This window comes from Gasterosteus aculeatus, chromosome 2 (assembly GCF_964276395.1).
Source record: "Gasterosteus aculeatus chromosome 2, fGasAcu3.hap1.1, whole genome shotgun sequence".
In the NCBI taxonomy this organism is placed as follows: Eukaryota; Metazoa; Chordata; class Actinopteri; order Perciformes; family Gasterosteidae; genus Gasterosteus; species Gasterosteus aculeatus.
In genome coordinates, this window is record NC_135689.1 from 20,213,427 (window position 1) to 20,240,220 (window position 26,794).

The 26,794-nt window shown below is 42.3% G+C and overlaps 1 protein-coding gene across 2 annotated transcripts in view; it reads left to right on the forward strand.

The window, feature by feature from the left end:
• Positions 1-139: 139 nt before the first annotated feature.
• LOC120829180 (actin-associated protein FAM107A-like) overlaps positions 140-26,794 on the forward strand; it is a 39,267-nt gene continuing 12,612 nt past the window's right edge. Inside the window, exons 1-4 of one of the 2 annotated variants that reach the window (XM_040193091.2) lie at positions 140-235; positions 1,807-1,909; positions 6,031-6,172; positions 24,973-25,330. In XM_040193091.2, coding sequence (XP_040049025.2) covers positions 184-235; positions 1,807-1,909; positions 6,031-6,172; positions 24,973-25,023 — 348 coding nt within the window. In that variant the 5' untranslated portion in view covers positions 140-183 and the 3' untranslated portion in view covers positions 25,024-25,330. Of the gene's footprint in view, positions 236-1,806; positions 1,910-6,030; positions 6,173-24,972; positions 25,331-26,794 lie in introns of those variants that run through there. The other variant, XM_078094430.1, reaches the window with a different exon arrangement.

The following is a 26,794-nucleotide window of genomic DNA, read 5'->3' on the forward strand; positions in this document are numbered from 1 at the left end:
TCAACGATTAATGTCAAGAATTTTGTATTTGAAATGGAAACTGTGGTCAGGTTGCAGTGCTTATTCCTATTTGTGGAACCTTCTTTCAGACTGTGAACCAGGTGGAACAGACAGTAAGTGCCACATCCGAGGCTCTCAAGTAACACTGCTCTCAATAGTATCACTATCGGTCAGCTGCACACGATGGCTAAGGTATCTACAGAGCAGCCCCTTATGAAGGACCAGTACAGCACAGGTACGACAATATATCTTCATTTAGATTATTCTGCATTATCTGAACGTCTTTAGAGCTACAAGAAGCGGGTACTTTACTTTACGTTTAGTGCAATGTGTATTTAAGCAGTTTAACAGTTGTATTAACTTTTGTATGTCAACAGCTTCATTTTCTCATTAAATTCAATGAGAAAGTGTGTCCAAATGTTTGACTGGTACTGCATAAGACTTTGATCGGGCAGTACACATTTCCACTTTTTTGAGCAGGCCATATGACACAATTATATGTCATTATTATTATTTATATAATTATCTTATAACACCCCACCCCCCCAAAAAAAATCCTGGATCATCCTACAAATCCCAACTTTCTAATCTATGTCTAAAACAACATCCTTTCATTACAAAATCATCTAATGCAAATTAAGGGCAATTTGCATGAAAGCAAAAGAGGGGTACAGATAACGCAGGGGCCTTTTTTCTGAACTTTCTATTATACCATTTAAATATTTCGTAAACTATGCCAGACCAACATGACTTACTCTGCCTCATCAGCATTTTAGTAGATGGTACATCAGCATTTTTTTCCTTAACCTTAACATGTCAAAAACAAAAAGACCCGATGAACCTCAGCCAGTAAGATATAGTGTAATTATATATATATATATATATATATATATATATATATATATATATATATATTATGCCTGTTCTGTCTATGTGACTTGCATTGATAATCACCATAAACAATTCTACACATTATCTTATTTTGCTGTGTTATTAATTATCTCAAAATAGGACATATCCTATGTCCATGGTCTAGCGACATCATATCCCATAAAAAAATGAAGATTGCTCATTGAACAATTGGTGCTCAATCTTGTCTTTCTGTTTTCACTCATTTGTTTTTCTTAATATCCCTTGAAAGACTAATATTCTATAAGTATTCAAGTTTGTTGTACACCTCAACAGTTTTATGTATAGTATTACATTTGCTGCTTTGCTCTTTCACTTAACTTCTAGCATGCAGCACTATTGACTGAAATTGATCTATAGTGCTTTATTTTAGTATTTTAATGGCAAATATAGACTCTTGCATTAAGACTCTTTTGGGTAATGCAAATTGGATACCCATTAAAGTCTGAAGGCAAACCCCTCTCTGAATTAGTGGCGTTTTAATGTATTTGGCATGCTTTCGGTATCTATCCATCTGCAAACCACTTATCCTGCACACAGGGTCACTATGTGCAATAGACTGGGTACACGTTGGATTGGTCACCAGCCAATCGCAGGGCTAACACAGTCATACAACCATTCACACTTACGGGCAATTTAGAGTCCCCAACACACCTGCTCCCCAGAGCATGTCTTTGGACTGTGGGAGGAAGCCAGAGTAGCCGGAGAGAATCCACAGACTCCACACAGAAAGGCCACTGGGTGGAGTCGAACCCGGGCCCTTCTTGCTGTGAGGCGACAGCACTAACCACCACACCACCGTGCCGCTGATGCTTTTGATTTAATATATATATATATATTATATAATATATTGTATACAATATATATTATTGATACAATATATAATTTATCTGCTAGATAACAGACTCAATGCTGAAGGCTCTTCTGATGAGACAAACCCTGCCAAGGCATCCAGTAGTCACAATGAGCTTCACAAGGAACTGCTGTTTGCCCATAAGAGGTAGGTACCATACATGTGCAACAAAGAGATGTAATCTGATATGATTTCTTCACAAACAGGAATTATTATGTTCTAAAGGGATTATTTTAACTAAGCTATTAGTCTGTTTTGACTCAGCATATTCTTAAGAATGGATGTATTAATGTACAATTGTGTCCATTGTCAGCATGCCTTTTATGTCTCTCTCCTCAGTCTGGTGTCATTAAGAAATCATGAGTCTCTTTCTTTATCTTATAAATGTGCAACCATACACCTTCTCTCCATGCTGCTGCATTTATTTAGGCCACAGGCATGTATCTGTGTAAAGTGATATCCTAAAAGGAAGACTGACTTGACATCTACTTCTGCTATCAATGAAAGCAATGGACCTTTCTGTGGCTGCCAGTTCACTAAATTCATTACATGTATTTTGTATAGCCCAAAATCAAAAAACACAAATTTGTCTTAAAGGGCTATACAACCTGTTCACAAACAATATCCTAATCCCCAGGACCCTAACACCATAAAGGAACGAAGGAGAAAGATACGGTAGTTAAAGATGGAGATAGATTTTTGCATTGGAAGTAAAATAAACACGATATATAGCAGAGAACTGTGCAGAGGAATACCTTCACATGTCAAATAGAAGGGGGATGTGTGGAAAATGGACCACTTTAGGACTGATACTGCCGTGAATATGTTGGTAACAACTACCCTGCGTGGCACACCAGTGTTGCCCTGGCTAAATGTCAGAGTTTTTTGGCGCTTCAAACACAACCGTCAAATGATGGAGAGTTAGTAGCACAGCAAACCAAATATAATTAACAAACACTAACAAACAAACATTAACAACAGTGTTGAAAATACACACTTTCTAAAGTCATAACTCTAATAATATTTAGTCTTTAGAAAAAAACTTTTAATCGCAGTTAATCTATATTCATGAATTTCAAACTGTAAATGTTATTAGTTTAAAAAAAATCTATTGACAGGCCTAGTCACAACACATCAATGAATATGACTTCAGTGATTGAAAAAATGACAATACGAAGCAGTATGATGAACATTACAACTTTAAATAACAGCAGTAGTGGATATGGCAGAATAATAATGATAGTTAAAAGCATAAATGTTGTACAGTACTGTGACTAATAATAAGAGCTGGGCATTAGTGCTGGGCAACAATTACATTCAGGGGGGGTGCTATCCTACTAGCATACGGAAGGCATCTCAGTTACACCGGAAGGCGGAAGCAAAGAGGGCAGATTTTGAACAGCGAAAAGCGCCAATCTTACGCCCTTCCTTAATATGCTTTTAAGTCTGGACTCTTTACGTCTTTATGTAGGTCCAAGTTTATAAATACTACCATATTTAAGTGACGGAATGTAATTTAGGACTTTTTCAGACTAGAAGTTAGTTGTTTAAGCAACATTTCTGCAGTCGGTTTATCATCATTCAGCCTTCGTAACGATGTGGGAGATGTGAGGTCTAGTTAACGGGACAATCTGACTCGGGGGTCAGCCTCATCTCACGCCGCAGAAAGCAGCCTATTCTCTGCTGACTGAAGCATGTCCTTGAGTGTATTTTGCTGTGTATTTGTACTTCTGTGATCTTCTTATACAGTTCAGGATGTGTTCGTAGGTCAGGCTGCTGAGCTGTGATGTATTTTGACACAAAAGCTGACAAAGTCTGATCATCATCCACTTCAAACACAGGTGCACCGTCTACCTATATGAGACAGTGAAAGTGCAGGCTTCCTCTGTGCTAAAACTCAATAGTTAACGACTTTGCCAAGAGGCTGTGCAAGAAAATAAGAGCAAATCTCTGAAAAAAGGCTTCAACACACTTATCAAACATGCACATTGTTGTGAAAGGGTTGCTTATCAGAATGTCACACGGCGCTAAAAGTGTGGTAAATTGGTACAAACCGTACTGGTGGAGAATGCCGTTTTCTCCTTGGACTCTGGCGACAGAGGAATCGGCCAGTAGCCCTTGGTTAAATCCAGTGTCGCGAAGAAACGTGCATTGCCTAGCCGGTCCAGGAGCTCGTCGTCCCGGGGCATTGGGTAGGCATACCTGCGATACCTGCGATAGCCCACGCAGAACCGTACAGATCCATCCTTCTTAGCCACAAGGACGATGGGGCTGCACCAGGCACTGTTGTTGAGTTTTGCTCGCAGGTCCAGGACGTACTGGATCTCATTCTTGCAGGGGCTTGGACCTTCCTCCCAGCTTTCTTTAATCAGGTCCAGTACCCCTCGCGGTGTCCTGCCAAACAAAAGTTCAAAGCGAGATCATCAGTTCAAATCCCGTGGAGGCCTGGGGGACCTTCCACACTGCAAACAACAGAGGGTCAAGCCAGTGGTCCCAATTACGCTCATCTTCGCTCAGTCTTATTCACACGTTCCACTAGCCCATCCGTCTGCGGGTGATACACGCTAGTACGAATGGACTTAATGCCCAGTAACCCGTAAAGTTCTCTCAGTGTGCGCGACATGAACGAGGTGCCCTGGTCAGTCAGAATCTCTTTAGGCATTCCAACTCGGGAGATGACCTGAAACAGAGCCTGCGCGACGCTCTTTGCAGAGATATTGCGCAACGGCACTGCCTCCGGTATCGCGTTGCGTAATCCATGAGGACTAACACAAAGCGATATCCGTACGCAACGGCGCCCTCGGAATGGCCGGAGCGTTCACTAACTGACACTCCAGGCAGGACGCGCACCGGCGGAGCACGTCCCCCCGGATGCCTGGCCAATAAAATCGGGTCATTATCCGGTCTAGCGTTTTTTCGTATCCCATGTGACCAGCCATCGGGTTATAGTGAGCCACCTGGAAAATCATTTCCCGCCAGCTTTTTGGCACCAGCGTTTTCCTGCCCCGTTCGAGTGTCACGACTCACTCTATACAGTCTGTCCCTAATCAATGAAAAGTGCGGAAATGACTGCGCTGCGTCAGGGCGCACCAGGTGACCATCAATACATATCACTTGGTCGTAGGCTGAGCGTAGGGTATCGTCACGAGACTGTTCGAGTGGAAAATCTTCCATGGAGCGAAACTCGGGAACCGGCGGAGTCTCTATGGGAGGCTCCGCGGGTTCCCCCTCCCCGTCTGCAGTGTCGGACGACCCTGCTTCACCGCTGAGCACAGCGCACATCTCGCATAACCCTGTCGGTCGTGAACGCACCCCCGTAGCCCCCCCCATTAACTTATCAAACCCCGGCCAATCTGTACCTAAAATGACGGGGTGCGTCAGCCGGGAGCTAACCTATGCTTTTTCCCCGCATATTTAATTTCCACCGATACCACAGGATACTCGTGAACATCCCCATGCACACACCTTATTCTCACCCGGTCTGCCTCCACCAATGCCCCCGGCCGAACCAGGCTCTGATGAATCAGACTGCGTGCAGCCCGAATCCACCATTGCCTGGCGTGTCCCACCAATTATGAAATTAACATGCTAACATTAATCTTAAAATTTAAATAATGCTAGCAAATATCTTCTAGCGTCCAGCTCTTCTAGCTCAAACCCCCACACAATATGTCTGACCCCCCTTGAGCTGCGCAGGATTGTAGCTTGAGAGTTCAGCTCCACTGGCGCGAGCGACCAGTGACAACCCCAAAAAAATCAGTGCCGAATTTACTGCGTACAAAGAATTCTCAACTAAATTTTTTGTTTTAAAGCAGTTGGGTGTTACATGGTATAGGGTTATTCAATGAGAGAGCAGTCTCGCCCACATGTGATTAACATCAGAATGAAATAAGAAAAAAATATACAACCAAGAATTAACAATATAAAACAGATAAGTATGTTAAAACACATATGTATGTCCATATGTTTCCATAGTGAGAGAAACCTCTGCAAATGTTTCCAGGGAGTAGCTTTCATTTAGTTTATGAGATCAGCTTTAATATGTGATTTGTGAAATTTACTGATTTGTTGTTTTTGGTAAATATCAACTAACGCTATTCATTAGAACAGGTGAGTTTGTTTTCAATGTCTGGAGCTCATCTGCAGGGAGGATTTAATTCTTACAGATTAGAGTCCCTTCTGCTTTTTTAAATGAAAAAAAAATGAAAGGTAGACCCTGTTGTATTTTCAATATTCCAACAAATGCTCTGACTCCTCCATGGGCTAAGGGGTGTGGCGCTGAGCAGAAGATCAGAACTTCAGCGGGTGATGGAGAGGAGGAAAAGGGTTCAGAATGACCGGGAAGAGGAGGGAAACAGCAGAACCCCTCTGGAGAATGTGCTGCTTAGACATCAACAGAAACAACTTGAGGTAAAGATCATTTCTTTTTAAAATGATAGTAAGGGGCTTTCGCACAAATAACACTCACTGAAAATTGAAAGTGAACTGATTCAAGGGAAATCAAAAGAAATACAGCAAGTAGTTACGTTTCCTTAATACTGTTGTTCAAGGTGACTAACGTTGTAATAAACTGAACTAGGCAGCGATGAAGCGTTCACTGCTTTATTTTTAGGCACCAGGAACCGCAAACCACCCAATTTGACCTCCACGGCCACATGACGTCACAACCAGGCATGTTGTGGATGTGCGGGGGGAGTTTCCTGCAGTCTGTAGTCATACTGGTGGAGACTAAATACTTATCGCCATGATGAGTGATTATTTAAACATGCGGTGCATCAGATCAGATTCTTGTAAGGATCCTTATTCTCTTGTACTGATTATAGCTTCTCCTCTTCACTTGATTCTAGCAGAGGTTTCAAAACGGTTTGGTCCATACATTGAAGGGAGAAGGACGACAATGGGATGTAGCGTAAATTTCAGACTAGATGCCGCTACTTTTTTCCCAAGCTTTAAATCCTGCGGCTCATACAACAGTGCGGCTAATGTGTAATTTTTTTCCGGGCTAACGCACTAGAGAGAGACAGACAGGTGCAAGAGATAATGCGCAGAGGAAGACGTTTGATTCGAACAGACATTTTGCGCATCATATTCAAACACTCATGGAAAATACACGTTGGAATATGATGCAGCATTTAAATTACGGGCAAGCAATCTGGCTGTCGGAGAAGGTAACAGAGCGGCTGCACGTAAACATGGCATTAATTAATCAATTAGACGTTGGAGATGGCAATGTGAGAACTTATTCAATGTGAAAAGACGGAAATAAAAGCAGATGGCCCGAACTTGAAAATGTTTTTGAAGACTGGGTGATCACACAGAGAGCAGACAGCCAAGGTGTTTCCACCGTGGAGATCCGACGGAAAGCCAAAACAATTGCCACCGAAAAGAAGATTGAAGATTTTAGAGGTGGACCCCTGTGGTGTTTCAGATTTAAGAGACAAGAACTGTTAACAAGAAACATGCATCGCGCATCACACTGAAAACAACTGGCCATGAGAGAACGCATTTTACTTGAGTTCTGGGCTGCACAGCATCCGGGGAGAAGCTTCTACCAATGGTGATTTTTAAGCAGATGACTGTGCCAAAAGAAAACCTCCCTAAAGACATTGCCGTGAAAGTCAACACGAAAGGATGGATGACAGAAAGCCTGCTACGGCAAACGAACTTTAGGTTATTTACATAACCCCGGTTTTCTTGAGTAATATGAGTGAGATGTCTCAGTATGGGATGCACACCCCGCTGCAGACCTCAGAAGCATCAATCTCATTACGCCAATCCTGATTGGCTGGTGAAACTTGTCCGTCCGCCTCAAGTAGTACCACCTACCTTAAATGTCTCATGCGGACGACACCACGTCATTCAAGATAAGCACCTCTTCTCACTCGCCCAAGCAAGAAGGGTTGTCTGGTGCGACATCTCACTCATATTACTCAGAGAGCCGGGGTTATGTAAATAACCTAAAGTTCTCTTTCATAATACTTCGTTCAATGTCTCACTATGGGATGTGGTTGCTCCCGTATTGCCAGACGGGCAGACGTATTGCTTATCTAGCAACCACCAACCTACAGGGAAAAATACTCCGTTCCAATTACAGCAAAACCGCGCGTGCCACACACGGAGCAGAGACGTCCAGCATATAGAAACGGACAAAAGTGAGCGGTGAGGACCATCTCGCCGCAGCACAGGCACAGATGTTCTGAACAGAAACTGCCCTGAATAATGCCTGGGATGCGGCCAGGCCCCGAGTCGAGTGTGCTCGCAAGCCCGCAGGTGGCTGCAAGCTCTGACTCGTATAAGACAAAGCAATCGCCATCACCACCCAATGGGATAGGCGCTGCTTTGTGACAGGTTTCCCCGTTGCGGATTAGCCCGGGAGACGAACGGCTGATCGCTCCTCCCGAAACCCTTCGTCCTATCCATGTAAGTGCGCACCGCACGGACTGGACATAACGCATGCAAACGCTGCTCACCTGGTGGGGTGGCAAAAGCCACAAGGTCAATAGGAAAACATGAGCCCACCACCTTAGGCAGAAAGGCCGGGTTGGGCTTCAAAATCATCCTCACATTCCCCGGAAAGAGATGAGCGTATGACGGGTGCACCGAAAGCGCGTGGATATCACTAACCCGTTTAGCCGAACCCATCGGCAGCAACAAGGGCAAACCAGCGGGTGCTGGCTCGCTGTTCGCTTCCCAAAACCCACATCACATGCGGCGATGCCAACTTACTGCCAAGTAAACCTTAACCGTGGAGAAAGCTTTCCGTTTGTCAATCTGGTCCTGCAAGAATGACAATATCACTTCTACTGGACACTGAAAAGGAATGTGGCCATTTCTGTGACACCATCCCTCAAACACTCTCCACTTACAGTCATACAGGGACCTAGTGGAGGAGGCTCGAGCACTTTGTACAGTGGAAATCACCTGCTGTGAAAGACCCACATCAGATTTAGCCACTCAGGGGCCAAGCCCACAGCGCCAGACACTCTGGGTGCAGGCGGAAGACCGGACCACCCCTCGTCCCTTACAGCAGGTCCCCGACAGCAAGTCCCTTTCGCAGCGGGAGCTGCCAGGGCTGAGCGCACTCACTCTGGACAGAGCGGGAGGTATCCTGGCCTTGATACCTCAAGGGTGTGGGGGGGAATGTGTAGAGACCGTAGATCAGTTTGTGCAACTGACGGGAGCGTAATCCCCCCTGACGGTTGATGTACGGCACCGTCGCCATATTGTCCGTCCTCACCAGGGGCCTCATTTATAAAACCTTGCGTAGGATTTGCGCCAGAAGTGGCGTACGGATGAAACATAGGACGTGCGTACGCACAGAAATATTCAGACTTATAAAACCGTGCGCACCCAGTCCTACGCAGTTTTCCCTTAATAAATCACAATCACTTCTAAATGCAGCGCAGTTTTTGCGGCTTCATGTCACGCCCATAGTTACCCATATATAGTCTGTGGAACGCCCACAAATTAATATTCATCGATTGCGAAATCATGACAAACAGGAGGAAGAGAGGAAAACAAAGAAACGTAACGTCAAAGTCGAAATTATCATTGGCGAGGTGGAAAGGAATAGTAAAATGCTTTTTGGAGGGCACAGTATGGGCATTACTAATGCCAAATAGGCACTTGAGTGGCAAAAGGTTGCAGAGCAACGCTGCAGCCTCACAACCTCGGACCGTGGCCGAAATAAAGAAAAAATGGTCTGACATCAAAGTGGATGCAAAAAAAGCGTTTAGCGCGCCATCGCCAAAGTGTGTCTGCCACGGGTGGGGGAAAGGGGACACCGGAGCTGTCCCCTCTTTATGAGAGACTGGCGGCAATGATTGGGGATCGGGGACAGGGTCTGGGCCAACACAGCCATTGGCGTCAGGGGGTCGAGGCACGTTTGGAAGCTGTGCCACATTATGTAGCACAGCACATGCCAGCACTATTTTGCACACCTTTCAGGAGTATACAATAACCTCCCTCCAGTGCAGTCGAGGCAGCACCATCTGCCCTTAAACAGGCCGATGGTGCGCTCCACTACAGCGCGAATCCTTCCACGTGCCACATCTTCTAAGAGCGCAAGATCACTTGCGCAAGATCACGCAAGATCAACTATTTCGCGTCATTACGCATTGTGATGTCATCATGGCATTTTATTACCGTCCGTTTGATTGCATCTGACAAGCAACAGCTGTGTTTTGAGGATGAATTGCATAACATGCCAATATTATTGCAGAACATATTTCACTTTTCTTTCACTTTGAAAATGTGTTGATTTGTATTTCTGTTTGTTTTACGCTGCAGATCGATCAAACGGGTGTTCGTGTTATTTATGAGAGGCAGTATTGGCATTTCTTTTACACAGCAGTCTAGTTTTATACTTTCACATACGTTTACGTGTTTCTTGCATTTGCCGACGGTTCTCATTTCACCCGTTTTTGTGCGTACGCATGGGTCCGAGCTTGCGTGAAGGACCCGCACATTTATCCGTCAAGTTAGCTTTTTATAAATACCAATTATTGCGTAGAGAGCGGCGTACGCCTTCTTTTGTGCGTACGCAACGTTTATAAATGAGGCCCCAGGACATAAGACGGAATGAAATGTTTCAGGGAGAGAAATGTCAGCGGCCAAGGTTTTTTTAAAACTAAAAGTGTGTTGCCAACAACGCCAGGTAAAAGCTAAGAACCCTAGGTTCGTTTGTTTGGGGGAGAGCAGTGAAACAATGACCCAAGAGGAGACAGGGGCGGAAATATTGATAACAAAATATGTATTTTAATACAATGATTAAAATATATAAAGGAAGTTAAAATAGTCCGTCCAAACTCATTACCACAGTAGAGCGAAGTCCTGCACGTCCTTAGTCCACCGGTTCAGACGTCTTTGACTGCCAGCTGCCCTCTGCTGCTGCTGTTTCTGGTGGTGCGTCAGCGCACAATAAATCGTTAAACATGCAAACAATCATAAATCAATAATTCAAAAAACATGCAATCATAAATCATAAAATATGCAATCAATAAAGCATGCAATTGTGTGGAACTAAATTATTGATATTAATAGAATTATTAATAATCAAAGATAATTTTCAAAATAAACGGGGCACCACCCTGATCTAACAGGGACTATGTGACTTAGCGCCTTTGAGGCCAACGCCTTCACAGGATGGTGGCGTCAAGGACTCACTGAGGTTTGAGTTGGGATGAGGTTCAGGCAAGAAAGAAGCCACGCTCTGGGATGCGATTAACCATTCTGTTTTGTTACCTTTCGTTGGTCTTCAGCAAAACAGAAAAAACACTTATGGCCAAAAAGGAACAAAAGGAACAAAAGGAACAAAAATGACAACAACCTCTCTGACTCTCCCACGTTTCCCTATCCCCTCGCTTTTATACAGGCTGGGGGTTCTGTCAGGTCTAATTGAACATGCAGTATCCTACACAGTTATGGTAATAATTCACATACATTCTTATATAACGTCAACACTGTTGTCATGTGGATGTGAACAATTATATAATCAAGTGCTGACATTAATGTACACATTTAGGTGGTTAGTAATATATTCTGTGCCCTGTCCCAAACAAGGAATTAACTAGCCCACTTGTCAGTCAATTTGGGGAAAAGGCTCTTCCTTTTCACAGACATTGATTTGTTGTATTGGTTAATACCAATACTCAAGACTCATAATTGACATCCACTCCTTGAGAGTGAGAGTGAAACATTTTGAAGGTTTTAAGTTTGAGCACTGGCAATGTATGTCAACTGTCACCACCATATAAATACAAGTAAACACAGGAAAATGGTTCTTTAAAGTATAACAGGGTTTATTACTGCAAACAACAATCCCTATAGCACTTAGTATAAAACCTACTCACTAAACAAGTGTGTGTATGTGTGCGTGTGTGGGTGTGCACGAAGGAGGGAGAAAAGGGGGTTGAGAGAGAACCGAGGTGAGAACTGAGAAGGGATGACGGTGGGGCGAGCGGGAGCAAAATTGCGGGAAGTGTCCAACGTAATCAAAACCACTGAGGGAGACAAAGTTACAACTGCTATGGCAACGCGATCTGTTGGTATGGGATACGGCTAAGACAGGGTGAGCGGGGATACTTAGGAGCAACTAGCGGACGCGAGGGGATTCTGAATGGTGACGAGCCAAACGTCTATGATCAATGTAAATCAGTATGGTTTATCTTATGTGTGTCTAGTTACAGATCGTTAAACAATGTAGCGGACCTACCGGCGGAGACCCAGAAAACAATCTAAGATCACAGAAGAAAATAAAACTATTCTGACCATGAAATACTCAACAGCAACAATCTCTTGTAGAGTAACTTTTGGCACTTGTCCCTCCCTAAATCCCTCCCTTCACAAAGGCACTAAAAAAAAACGGGTGTGCCAGAGCCAGTGTTACGGCCTCTTGGGCGGTCTAGGTGAATGACACACAGGCGACCACTAAATTCGCTGTGGTCAAGACAGGAGAGAATCAACCATAACATAATGTTCTTTATTGAAGGACATCAGGATCTCAAAGGCCAAAACAATAAACAAAACTCCCCCCACTAACTAGAAAATAGGAGTTCCGCTTTCCTACTAGAAATAAACGGAAACAATACTGCGCTCCCTATCTAGCCACAAAACAGGAGAAAACAAGCATATGAAAATGCAGAGAACCCCTACAGAAGCTCACAGTGGGTATTAGCACCAACAGCAAACCTAGAGCAGGAAAGAAGAGGCAGGTGAACCAGGCCAAGAAGGCGTGATATAGGCGTCTCTGATTGCATCAACGAAACACATGGATGGCCTGACAGTTGTCAATGGACCAAATTATATATTTTTGCTTCACGAACAGCTGGCTTGTTTTTAAAAATAACAAACTCTGCTGCAAAACATGTAGCAGCATCCCGTTTAAGTTACCTTTTTATCATAGCTAGGGTTTTGTTACTCAAAAAACCTGACTCACTAAAACCTTCCTTAGGAAGGACCACAGAAAGGCCTGGATGGATTCAGATTTATGTTATGTACTCTACTCCTGGATATAGACAGGGACGTAGTTTGGGGGGGGGGGGGGGGGGGGGCACAGGGGTCCCCTGCACTTTTTCAAAAGCCCATTTTGGTTCCCAGCTGTTTTTATCGTCCAAAAACAATGTTACGCTATGGTAAAAAGAGACGCGGGGTCGTCGTGGCGCAGGGGGTAGAGCGGGTGCGCTGGGACCTGCGAGGTTGGTGGTTCGACGCCTGGCTGCCCCATGTCTCAAGTCGAAGTGTCCCTGAGCAAGACGCCTAACCCCTAATTGCTCCCCAGGCAAAATGTAAAAAAGAGCCATGTGTTTAAAGTGTAATGTAAGTCGCTTTGGATAAAAGCGTCAGCTAAATCAGTGGTCCCCAACCTTTTTTACCTCACGGACCGTTTTCATGTCAGACAATATTTCGCGGACCGGTCGAGATGGTCCGACGGGGGGGTGTAGTAGTCGCGCGCTCTGTGTTCGCTGGTGGGCGAAACTGCCGTGCACGGTAAGAGGACAATTGTAAACGTGAAGAAAAACGCCTGGTGACGTGTGGGGAATCTGTCAGAGGGACGAGCGCACATAATTAGCAGAAAATCTGGTCAATTTTCAAAATAAAACATTTTTCAGAAAAAAAAAAAAAAAAAGCTTTCTGTGGTGCGGCCCGGTGGTTGGGGACCACTGAGCTAAATGACCTGTAATGTAATTAATGTCAAGCACTTGGACCAAGCGGAAAAAACGCCGCTCTGAAGCTGAAGCCTGTTTCCCTTAGTTTAGACCGCCCACAATCTCCTCGATTGGCTATGCTGTTGCTTGTGTGATTGGCCGTCCCCGCTGTTACTTCATCAGGTTGTAAACCGGTCTACTAGTTGCAGAGGACTCGAGGAGTCAACAAATCCTTGCGAAAGCGAACCATCACAGTTGCAGGCATGCAGGCTGCAGTACATTATGTGAAGACAGCTTTGCAAGAGAAAAGAAAAGAGGGAACATTCCAACAGATCTTTGACAGTGCAACAGAGCTCGTCGCCTCACTAAATATCAGCCCAATTGAAATGCCTCCTATCCGCAGGCCACCGAAACGCCTAGCTGGTGAAGCTGCTAGGTGGGGCACATGCCCCAGGAGCTTCTGTTGATTACTTCAGAAGGGACTTCTTTAAGTTCATTTGACACAGCAGATGTGCAATTCAGAGAGTGGTCTCATCAAACAAGCCTTGAAGTTCTTCAGAAGTTGGAGAATGCACTTGTAACTGGAAGAAGTGATTTCATTGTGGACCAGTATCCAGAGATTAATAGGAGGATGGTGGGTGGATGTGCAGTTAGCCATGTTCAAGTCAAAGACTACCTACATGTCAAGCACAGAAGCTGCAGACATCCTGAGAGGCATGCTGCCTGAAGTCAGAGGTCTTTTTGATCAGGCGGGGGTCCTTGTGAGGCTGTTGTTGGTTGTTCCAACATCGTCTGCTGAAGCTGAGAGGAGTTTCAGTGCACTGAGGAGGTTAAAGACCCGGCTTCGCAACTGCATGAAGCAGAAACGCTTGAACAATGTGGCAGTTTGCCACATACACCAAGAAAGGATTGATGCTTTGGACATGCAGAACATCTGCCAGGAATTTATCTCAGCCAATGATCGAAGACAACATACTACACCATGCCAAAATATTACGGTACCCGATACTTACGATACCACAAATACAATACTGGAATATTTATCTATGATAGTAATAAATAAAACATCTGTAAGGTTCCCTTTTTCACCTGGCATCTGTTTGACTGTCTGTGGGATAAACAATGCTTCATTTACCTGCATTTAGAGTAATATAGATATTCTCACATTCATATTTTATCTTAATTCATGGAATAATTATTTTTCCTTAACTAAAAATAAAAAGAATTAAAGCTGCAAGCAGCGATGAACGGGCCTTCGCCTCCCTTTGCATGTCGGGGGGGGCTCCCCGACGGACGGACACGCGGTTGTAATAAAAAAAAGTTGGTCTACAATGGGGTTCTAACCCATGACCTCCACACTCAAACCCAGGTTGAACCCACTAGGTTACGGATCTTACTGTACTTGTACTGGACTAATCCAGAAAGAGTTTAAACAATTTAAAGATGTCCTCTGTAGTGACTTTCCTTAGTTAACTATAGTAGACTTATTCCCTTATATAGCAACATTATGCAAGACCATGTTGAATGACGACCGACCACATTTAGTTACCGTTCTACATTAGTATATTTCTTCATGCATATACAGTATCTACTATATACGATTGCATAGCACCCCCCTGCTGGTGTGCTATTCCCAATACATCACAACTCCTCCCGACTTATTCTATTCCCGACAATATCAACTGCAGTAGCCCTAGGGCAGTGTTTTTCAACCTTTTTTGCATCAAGGCACACTTGAGAAACAGAAAAAATCTCACGGCACACCAACAACCGGAAATGATATGAAAATCAATCCCATAACATATGCATGAGCATAATATACTCAGGAAATGCGTGTTCTATTTGTTGTGTTTTATTAAACTTAACATCATCCTAATGCCAAGATGGCACAGGCTTTATGCCCAGGTATCTCTTAAGCCTAGTTTATGCTTTTGCGTTTTCAGAGCGACGCAGACGCAAGACCCCCTTGCGTCGCTTTTCACTTGCGTCCTTGCGTGTGTCGACCCATTTTTCTAGGGTTACGTCAGCAACGGAAGCCTCCCGCAGCGCATCGGGCTGTGATTGGTCTGCTAACTACGTCCTTTACAGAGTCTCACATTTCCGCTTTCATAGCCCGATACCGCCATTATTAAAACGAAGAATGTTTACGAGAGACCGGCTCAGATTTAAGAACTTTTGTCGGAAGAAATGCGCAAATATGACCTCTTATACAAGACGTCATTGGCGGGTTGTAGAAGCGGGTTGGATTCACGGAGGGAGATCGCCGCAAACGCCGGTTTGCCGGTCGAGAGGTGCACAAAGTTGTGGAGGAAAATACGGGACAAATGTGTCCGCGATGAAAAGCAACAGTGGCGATGCACGGGGCAATAAAGTCTATGATAAATAAATAAATAGACGTGACTTTCTAGGTCGTCTTCAACAAAAACGCTGCGCCTGTTCTTGCGGTGAATTGCTCTGCAACACACGCAAGACTTTTAGAAGCATTGAAACGAGTACGTCGACGCAACGACGCAGACGCAAAAGCATTTTTAAAATAAATTGTCACCTCAGCAAATCTGCCTATTAATTACGCTGCGTACAGCCACCCACAGGCAGAGGGGAGTATTGAGCCTTACCACCATACCAACAGCGCGACGACACACACACACAAACACACAAGTTGGCTCTTTTTTTTTCACCAATGAAGTGATAGTATGGAAAAATGCGGCACACTGGTTGAAAAAGACTGCCCTAGGGCATAACATAGACCCCAAACTTGACATGGTTTCCTTTAAAACAATCAGTGATCCCATTCTCGTTGCCAATTTGTAGTGACTATCTTCAGTTAACTATAGTAGATTTATTCCCTTATAGAGCAACAGTATGCAAGCTGGTCTTACTGCATTTTTTTCAAACCGTAGTACAGTCCATTTACCATTACCATACAAAACTTGGCAGCCTCAGACCGGAAATAGGACTTTCCACGACGCATCTGAGAGTATTTGGGTACCAACATTTAATATTGAAATTACAGGATACACATGGTCTATAATCAGCTGGGCAGCAGTGGAGGGTAAACGCCATTTGGAAAGTGATTGGAGACCAACAGCCAATCGCAATTGACTTTCTTTAATTCTCTGATTGGTTGGTTTTGTGGCACAAATGTAACGCTGCTGCAAGTCGAGCGAGCGCGTGAGTGAACCGTCGAGCGAGCGCAGCGTGAAGAGGTGGAGCGAGCGCAGCAACGGCTGCCTGCGCGCAGAAAACCAGTTTGTGGCGAATGTTTTTCTTTGCTAAAATATAGTTCTCTGCTCAAAACTTAAAATTACGCGCTCAGGATTGTGGCACAAATATAACGCCATAATCTACCGCCTCCCCTCCAGGCGACGGGGGCACGCAATCTACTGATACTGCTATTGGGCACCTCCGTGATATAAACGGTTACAACATGATGGCAGTGTTTCCCCTACCATTATAACAAAAACATTTTTTTTCTTTCTCCTACACACAGCAGTTCAACATGTCCGTGGATGCGCAACGTTGCGCACCAACATGTTTGCCAAATATGGCCGTGGCCGCCTGATGTTACACACCGATATGTGCCCACGAATATCAGCTAACAGAGCACCAGCGGAACCGTTAGCCCACTACTAACTACTAACGCTCAGATATTTTGTGCACTCTCCCGCAATTAACTGACTGACTCATTTAATTTGTTGACGAAGTAGTTATGCTAAACTTTGTTGTAGCTCGTTTTCGCTAAAATGGGTGAGCCTCAAGAAAGATTTTAATATTAAACTTACCGTAAGTCTGAAGGGTTTTAAATTGGCTGGTGAAATCAGTGTTTGTGTGGTTTAAGCAGTGTACAATAAGGAAAAGTACGGAGCTCAGGGTGTGGTTGTTCCTTGAAAATCTGCCAAAATTCAAAGAGGAAGGGGGGTCGTTGAAGACTTGTATATATTACATAATGACATCCGGCAGAAGTCGTCAAAATAAGAGTTGTTAGTGTTTAATAATACGAACCTTAAAAGGAATTGCACAAATAAGGTTCACCTCACGGCAAGAAGCGTTGTTAGTTAAACCTATAGACTGAACATATGACATGTTCTTCAGTAGAGCTGCTAAAAATGACGTTTGAATATTCGCTTAAAAACCCCCACATATATTCGAATATGTTCAAATATCTAATTGCGCATTAGACGCGTCAATAACTGGAAAAATTAATCAGGCATGAAAATCCCTGACCTTTCGGCGAAATTTGCCGTTTTGAAACCAAAATAGGTGACCTACGTGAATCGTGTAGATTCGGTGAGGGTTTTTTTGGGGGGGGGGTATGGCGGCAAATCACTGTCAAAATTCGTTACTCTCGAGTCCTTGTAAGGATTCGTTGAAAATGAACGAATCGTTCATGAACGACACATCACTAGGCGGAATATGTGCGCTGGGGTTAGGGGGCGTGGCGACGGCGGTTAGTGATCTACTCTGATAACTGCACATATTATGTGTTAATGGCAGAATATCTGTGGGGGGGGCGTGGTGGTTACAAACACGCGTGCAGGAACGTCAGTGGGCCGCAAATTACTTTCTATTCAGAATGGTGGTCCCTGGGATAAAACCAGTTGAAAACCCCTGCCCTAGAAGGGTAATATCCTTCTCACCTTTTTTACCCTTGACCCGTTTTCATGCCTGATTAATACAACGAGACATAACTACTTGTATTGGTAATTTCTTTAAGTTTAAACCTATTTAACAACATATTACCTGCACAAAAATAAGTAAATTTATTATTAAAGACCGCAGATCTCTCGCTCGCACACACGCACTCTCTCTCTGTCTCTCTCTCCCTCTCCTGCACCGTCGCGCTCTCTGTGCAGGAGTTATATTATAGCCCAATCAGTTTGGGTGTGGTGGAGTCGAATGCAGCTTAACCGCCATCAGGATTTGAAAAGAGAACCAGTACTTGATATTGAGCCATACATTCGTAAGTATTCATGAGTACATCAATTTAATGCTAATGTTGTAATGAAGGACATCGTTGTTCAGAGCTATATTGTGCACTACTTATATTGTAGTGTAGAAGTATTGTGCATTTTATGTATTTTCCAGATATTTAGAGAAATGTCTTGTTTGAAATGAATTGTTAGGTAGTAGTTAATCCTGAAATTGTATTACCTCTGTTATCCATTGTGGAAATTAATCAGGCATGAAAATCCCTCGCCTCTTGGCGAAATTCGCCGTTTTGAAACCAAAATAGGTAACCTACGTGAATCGTGTAGATTTGATGAGTCTTTTATTTGGGGGGTATTCATATTAAGTGAACTGCGAACAGGGTGAGTGATGGTTTCAATAATTTTACTATTTTCTGGTATATCTAAGTTAAGTTACCCAGGAGCTTTGTAGACATAGACTTAGCTAACGTTAGCTACAGCTTGATGAGTTGAGTAATTTAACACAGCAGGAGAGAACGCGACGTTGGCCAGCTAGCTAAAGCTCCGGTTGAAAATGATTAGCTAACGCTACCGTTTTTGAGGCGGTAGATATTGAGGTGATGGGACTGACAAGGCCACCGTTCTATCAATAAGCAGACCTGCCAACCTGATACGCATTTTGACTTCAAAGTACGCTGGTACGATTTGTCACTCTAAACTACGCAAAAATGTGTCTAAAATTATTGTATACTTAGTTGACCAGCATACATTATATGCAATGCAATATAATGCATGACGAGTATTTAATGACTTGTCCCCTATTAGTTGTTGTCAATTCCTATCCCCCCCTCGTCGGTACGCAAAAAATGATCCCTGGGACAAAACCAGTTGAAAACCCCTGCCCTAGAGGGGTAATATCCTTCTCACCTTTTTCACCCTTGACCCGTTTTCATGCCTGATTAATGTTGACCCACATGTTTGTTGAAAAATGGTGGTATGTGCCGTTTGGCCTGTTTAGTTATTTTATCTTTTATGTACCGTGTTTTGTTCGTTCATTAGAAAATGCAAAGTCCAACAAAATCTCCCCAAATTAATGATGAGGAGGTAGAGAAGGTGAGGCAGGCCTGCCAAATTCAGAGTTTACTCCAGTGAGGGCAGCTGAAATAGTTGCATAGATGGCAGAGTGGTGGAAAGTCATATTATGTTTTTTTGTTTTTATCTTTTTTTACAAATGCAAATGTTACTATTTCTTTGTGTTTGTATTACGTTATCGAGCTATTGAGGGGTAATAATGACATTTCATTGGCGTCATGATTGAAGTTATGCATTTAACACACATAAACACATAACACATTTTTCTTGCTAGAAATCCTACATTATAGAACACAGATATTGTCATTTATAATCATCGTTTTGATATGTTATAACATGCACCATAGGACATAGTTCGTATTTCAAGATGATCAATATGTACATTTGTTTGTTTGTAATTTCAGTATGCGTGCCTTGATCAGGCAGTATCTTGCCACTACCTGTATGTGCAATCTTTAGATTGCAATCTAAAAGTCATGCAGGTCCTGGTGAGGCAAGTGCTGCTGAACAGCAACTAGAAGTTCTAAAGAAGGAGATGGGGGAGGTGAGAAGAGAGGCAGCAGCCTCAAAGGCTAAATTGATGGCCCAAGAAAGAGAACTGGGTGGTGGTGATGATGATGATGGTGGTAAGTGTAACAATCTGCAATTAATGTACTCAAAGGCAGTCATGGTACATTACATGTCATTGGGCTGACGCTTTTACCCAAAGACTGACTTTCGATGAGTAGTAAGACAAAGACAAAGAACATTTCATATTATTTGTTACATCCCAAACTGTATCAAAACTCCAAGACATGTTAAGCATGTGATAGGATTATTTTCACATTATTAACAGATTTGTATCAAAGTAGGAAAGATAAGTGAAGTTGAATGATAACTGACGTTATTGACAGAACGGAATGTTAAATCATTTGATTAGCTGTGTGAATTGTAAAGGGTGTAAATGTAATTTTGTTTGGTTGATTCTCCCAGTGAATGTGTGTGTATTCATGTTTTTTATCTGTACCCCAATGGGTAAAACAACTGACAACAGATGGTGGACCCAAAAACAGAGATGTTTTAATTTTTGATAATATCACTCTTCTATCAATGTTCCTGTTTTTACTGTTGCTGCTGTTTATTGTGTTTTTTGTCAATACATTTGTAATATTGATGGACTGCATGTAGTTGTGTATTGTACATTGGTGGTTAATATACAATATACAATATATAATCTACACGATGTGTGTAGAAGTACAGATAGGGAAGATATCTTACTTCATTTAGTGAGATATGCTTCTCCTCTGGGGCATTATATATTTTAGGCTCTTTAGAAGAACATTTTCTGGTCATTTTAAATTCATATTAAATGAGTTAAGCTATGTACATTCAACTAAAAGTAATATTGCAATCTTAAGGCAAAGGAAATTCCATCAATGTTGTCAATAAATATAACAGCAAACAAATGCATTAATGTGTATGCAAGGACTTAAGGATACAAGCTATTGTAAGTGTAACCTTAAGATATTTCAGAATATGTCCAAGCTACAGGAGCTAAATGTTACGACACATTATTCTCCTTCAGTTTGATGCTGCTTTCTCCTGGCTCCCTAAAACACAACCAAATGTAGTTAGTTTATAATCACACAACGTTTTTTTGTGTATTTACGGACTTAGAAAGTGATATTTCAGGTTCATAACTTTTTCTACCTGAGTTCAATTTGATCCATTCATGTTTCATTTCATAATATAAAGTATAAACTATACAGTGCCTTGCGAAAGTATTCGGCCCCCTTGAACTTTTCGACCTTTTGCCACATTTCAGGCTTCAAACATAAAGATATAAAACTATTTTTTTGTGAATAATCAACAACAAGTGGGACACAATCATGAAGTGGAACAAAATCTATTGGATATTTCAAACTTTTTTAACAAATAAAAAACTGAAAAATTGGGCGTGCAAAATTATTCAGCCCCTTTACTTTCAGTGCAGCAAACTCTCTCCAGATGTTCAGTGAGGATCTCTGAATGATCCAATGTTGACCTAAATGACTAATGGTGATAAATAGAATCCACCTGTGTAATCAAGTCTCCGTATAAATGCACCTGCTCTGTGATAGTCTCAGAGGTCTGTTTAAAGCACAGAGAGCATCATGAAGAACAAGGAACACACCAGGCAGGTCCGAGATACTGTTGTGGAGAAGTTTAAAGCCGGATTTGGATACAAAAAGATTTCCCAAGCTTTAAACATCCCAAGGAGCACTGTGCAAGCAATAATATTAAAATGGAAGGAGTATCAGACCACTGCAAATCTAGAAAGACCCGGCCGTCCGTCTAAACTTTCAGCCCAAACCAGGAGAAGACTGATCAGAGATGCAGCCAAGAGGCCCATGATCACTCTGGATGAGCTGCAGAGATCTACAGCTGAGGTGGGAAAGTCTGTCCATAGGACAACAATCAGTCGTGTACTGCACAAATCTGGCCTTTATGGAAGAGTGGCAAGAAGGAAGCCATTTCTTAAAGATATCCATAAAAAGTGTTGTTTAAAGTTTGCCACAAGCCACCTGGGAGACACACCAAATGTGGTAGAAGGTGCTCTGGTCAGATGAAACCAAAATCGAACTTTTTGGCAACACAGCAAAACGTTATGTTTGGCGTAAAAGCAACACAGCTCATCACCCTGAACACACCATCCCCACTGTCACTGGTGATGGCAGCATCATGGTTTGGGCCTGCTTTTCTTCAGCAGGGACAGGGAAGATGGTTAAAATTGATGGGAAGATGGATGGAGCTAAATACAGGACCATTCTGGAAGAAAACCTGATGGAATCTGCAAGAGACCTGAGACTGGGACGGAGATTTGTCTTCCAACAAGACAATGATCCAAAACATAAAGCAAAATCTACAATGGAATGGTTCACAAATAAACATATCCAGGTGTTAGAATGGCCAAGTCAAAGTCCAGACCTGAATCCAATCGAGAATCTGTGGAAAGAACTGAAAACTGCCGTTCACAAACGCTCTCCATCCAACCTCACTGAGCTCGAGCTGTCTTGCAAGGAGGAATGGGCAAAAATTTCAGTCTCTCGATGTGCAAAACTGATAGAGACATACCCCAAGCGACTTACAGCTGTAATCGCAGCAAAAGGTGGCGCTACAAAGTATTAACTTAAGGGGGCTGAATAATTTTGCACGCCCAATTTTTCAGTTTTTTATTTGTTAAAAAAGTTTGAAATATCCAATAAATTTCGTTCCACTTCATGATTGTGTCCCACTTGTTGTTGATTCTTCACAAAAAATTACAGTTTTATGTTTGAAGCCTGAAATGTGGCAAAAGGTCAAAGTTCAAGGGGGCCGAATACTTTCGCAAGGCACTGTATATAAAACCGTAACAGCCTCAGTGTGTGAAAGTTAAGTCATTGACCTCATCTGGGAGAGTAAAGTGGATCAGTTACTCCCCTGTGTTTCCACATATTTATGTGAGGGCCTTCCCTCCAAATACTGTGATTTAAAACAAAGAAAAGGAATAGACTGATAAACAAAACACCTTACAGGCCCTGCTGTACTAACACAACTAAAAAGTCAGTATCTCCTTACACATCGGGGGGGCTGCGCTCAGCCCTACACGTGGTCAAAAAGAGGAGAAAAAAAGGAAGGGCTATGTGGGATTCAAACCCAGGTGTGTGGCTTTGAAAATGAAATATGTTACCACTAGGCTGCCGGGCTTACTATGATACTTTACTCAAAAGGTGAACTAAATAAGTAGGATAACCTCCATTCAGTCAAGGCAAAGAATGGGATCTGTGGGAGCTATTAATAAGTCATTATTTAGTTATTTATTCTTAAATACTATTGTTTAATTCTTTAGGTTAATAAAATAATTATAGCTTTTTCAGTTTTTGTAGTCAATTTAGTTTAATAATTTTTTGTCATAAAGTGATCAGGTAATACTATGGGCACCTGGAGGTACATTGAGTGCAGAGCCAGGTATAGGACCAGCATGTACCTGAGTGACACATTGTTTTTACCAGCACAACACAGCCAGTCAGCACAGTGTCTAGGAGAGCAATGTGAGCAGCATAAGAAAGCCGCCACAGCATAGGAGCCACGAGCTATATATTGTACAGTTGTGGTCAAAAGTTTACATACACTTAGAATGTAAAGAACATAATGTCATGGCTCTCTTTGAGTTTCCAGTTATTTCTACAACTCTGGTTTTGATCTGATAGTGATTGTGTCAAGAAGGTGCTGGGGATAAAGGCAGGACTCAAATGCAGTTTTTTGAAAAACAAAAAGGGACTTTAATCTTCAAAAATTCCAAAACTCAAAAACTTCAAGAAGGCAAAGATGTAGTCAGGGAACAGGAGACACGGACATGGGCTTCTGACAACTAACGATGTCGCGACAAGTGACAACAGACACACATGGCTTAAATACACTAGTGAGGTGCAGGTGATTGGAAACAGCTGGAAACAATCATGACATGACAATCACAGGGGAAGACAGGACAAGGCAGGAAGTGACGTGACCCAGAGAGAACAGAGGCAAGAAACTACAAAATAAAACCAGACATGAACCTAAACCATTACAGATTGGAATAGATACTTCTTTGTCACATAAAAAATTCATGAAGTTTGGTTCTTTTATGACTGTAATATGGGTTAACAGAAAAAATGACCAAATCTGCTGGGTCAAAAATATACATACAGCAACATGAATTATCAATTTTGGTGACTCAGAAAGTTGTGACAATGAAATGAGCTTCACAGTCAAGCGTGTTTTGCATCTCCATGGACTGAGAGGCTGCCGTGCAAGAAGGAAGCCCTTGCTCCAAAAGCGGCACCTTAAGGCTCGACTGAAGTTTGCTGCTGATCACATGGACAAAGATAAGAACTTCTGGAGGAAAGTTCGGTGGTCAGACGAAACAAAAATCGAGCTGCTTGGCCACAATGCCCAGCAATATGTCATTGCCATTGAGAACATGTGGACAATGCTGAAGAAACAATCCATATCAGAAAGCCATCAAATTTAACTGGACGCCACCAATTCTGTCAAGAGGAGTGGTCAAAGATTCAATGAGAAGCCTGTGGATGGCTACCAAAAGTGCCTAATTGAAGTGAGAATGGTCAAGGGACATGTAACCAAATATTAGCACTGCTGTATGTATATTTTTGACCCAGCAGATTTGATCACTTTCTGTTAACCCATAATAGAGCCATAAAAGAATCAAACTTCATGAATGTTTGGAACAGATACTTCTATCAGAGAAAAATCAGACATGTAGAAATAACAGGAAACTCAAGAGAGCCATGACATGATGTTCTTTACAAGTGCAGTGCATACTCCTCCCACCATCAGTCTTCAAAGAAAATGTATCACAGCTGTTCGATAAGGTTAGTCATTTGTGCTTGTGGGGAGCAACTTTAATTTGTTTGTTTATATTAAATATATTTTATTTATATATAAGTACATTAAAAATATGACATGACAATTTATCATTGTAAACAAACTAGCATTTAATATGCAACAAAGAATATCAAAAGAATCTTAAAGAATACAGCTTTAAATTTAAAATGTTTTGTTTCAGGAACCACCAAGTCCAACACCCACAAATGTCCTGAGTAGCAGCAGTGGCTGAAAGCCCCTGAATGTATGGACAGACGTTTTTGTAGCGGATGGAAAAACTGGACAAATGATGGTGGACACCGAAGATGCAGACATGTCATTGGCCAATGGCTGTTGTGTCGGCGCTCTTTCGTGTTTTTTTATCTTGCGTGCCCTTGTCAGCTGAAAAACATTTTCACTTTTGGAGGCCTTTATTCTTAAGATGGACACACAGGTACCTGTAGCTGTGCAGAGAGTGGCAAATGCTCTAAACATTTATTGTTGCATGTAGCACACAGATTACAGTGTATAACATTAATAAATTACAAAGTTAAGTGTTGTACATCTGTAGGTTTTTGTTTTATCCCGGTAATTTTGCCATCATTGCTGTGCATGCTGTGTTATCCTGTGTAAATGTACACCTTTTTCACATTTCACAAAAACGGTTACCCGAAGAACCATTATTCCCTGGAAGAACCATTTTTTTTGGCTCCATAAAAAACATTTTTGAAAAAGGTTCTGAAGCACCATTTCTGGTTCCTTTAAAGAACCATTATTTTAAGGTAATGGTTCTTTAAAGAACCATGATTCGAAAGGTTCTTTGTGGAACCAAAAATGGTTCCCCTATGGCATCACCCATTTTTGGTTCCAGTTGGTTTGGTTTGGTTCCGGTGTGTAGTACCGGTAGCCTACACTGTGCAACATTACCTGGCTTGTACCACTACAAACCCAACGAATTATAAGGGTACATGTGGCAGTGACTGAGTTATAGAATATTTCACAAGATGACAATATTAATTTCAAAGAAATAGTTTAACAAGATATTAAAATACAGGATGTCCCATCAGATCTAATTTGTTAAAACCATAAAGTATAGCTATATACAAAACCTGTCAAAAACACCTCCAGTTTTATTGAAATGTACAAAGTTTAATTTCTCAATGTACTCTGAAATCTAAGTATAGAACAAATTAACAATTGGAGATAAAAAAATAAAAAATCATTCAATCCAAATTTTTCTCATAAAAGTAGTCACCGTTTGCAGATTTAACAGCCGAACATACTCATGGGATTCTTTCTACAAAAGAAATCAAAAATTGTTCAGAAAGTTCTTCCCAACACTGCTCTCCAATGTCAATGTCAATTTTATTTATATAGCACTTTTAAAGGCCAATGGCCAGCCAAAGTGCTTTACAAGATCAAAATAATCCGTAGCAATAAACAATACAGGCAACAAACAAGCAAAAAACAGTAAAAAGGCAAACAAATAAAAGATCCAATACAGGTGACTTAACTCAGCCAGAGGCCAAGGTAAACAAGTGGGTCTTAAGGCGTGTTTTAAAAGTTGAAAGGGTCGTCGCAGACCGCACAGAAAACGTTAAAGCATTCCACAGTGTGGGAGCCGCTACTGCGTAGGCTCGATCTCCTTTGGTTTTAAGGAACAACCTAGGAATGTTCAAAAGCAACTGGTCAGCTGACCTCAGGGCTCTGGAGGGTTGATGTACATTAATAAGGCTGGATAAATATTCTGGGACCAGTCCATGCAGAGACTTAAAAACAAATAAAAGATTGTTAAAAATCAATTCTGAACCTAACTGGAAGCCAGTGGAGGAAAGCACTGGCGTTATGCGCCCATGTTTCTTTGTCCCGGTTAGGAGACGGGCTGCTGCATTCTGCACAAGCTGTAGACAGTTGAGTTCTGATTGGCCGATACCGACATACAGGGAGTTGCAATAGTCCAAACGCGAAGATATAAATGCATGACTTTTTCAAGATCAGCCCTTTTTAGATAGGGTTTGACTTTG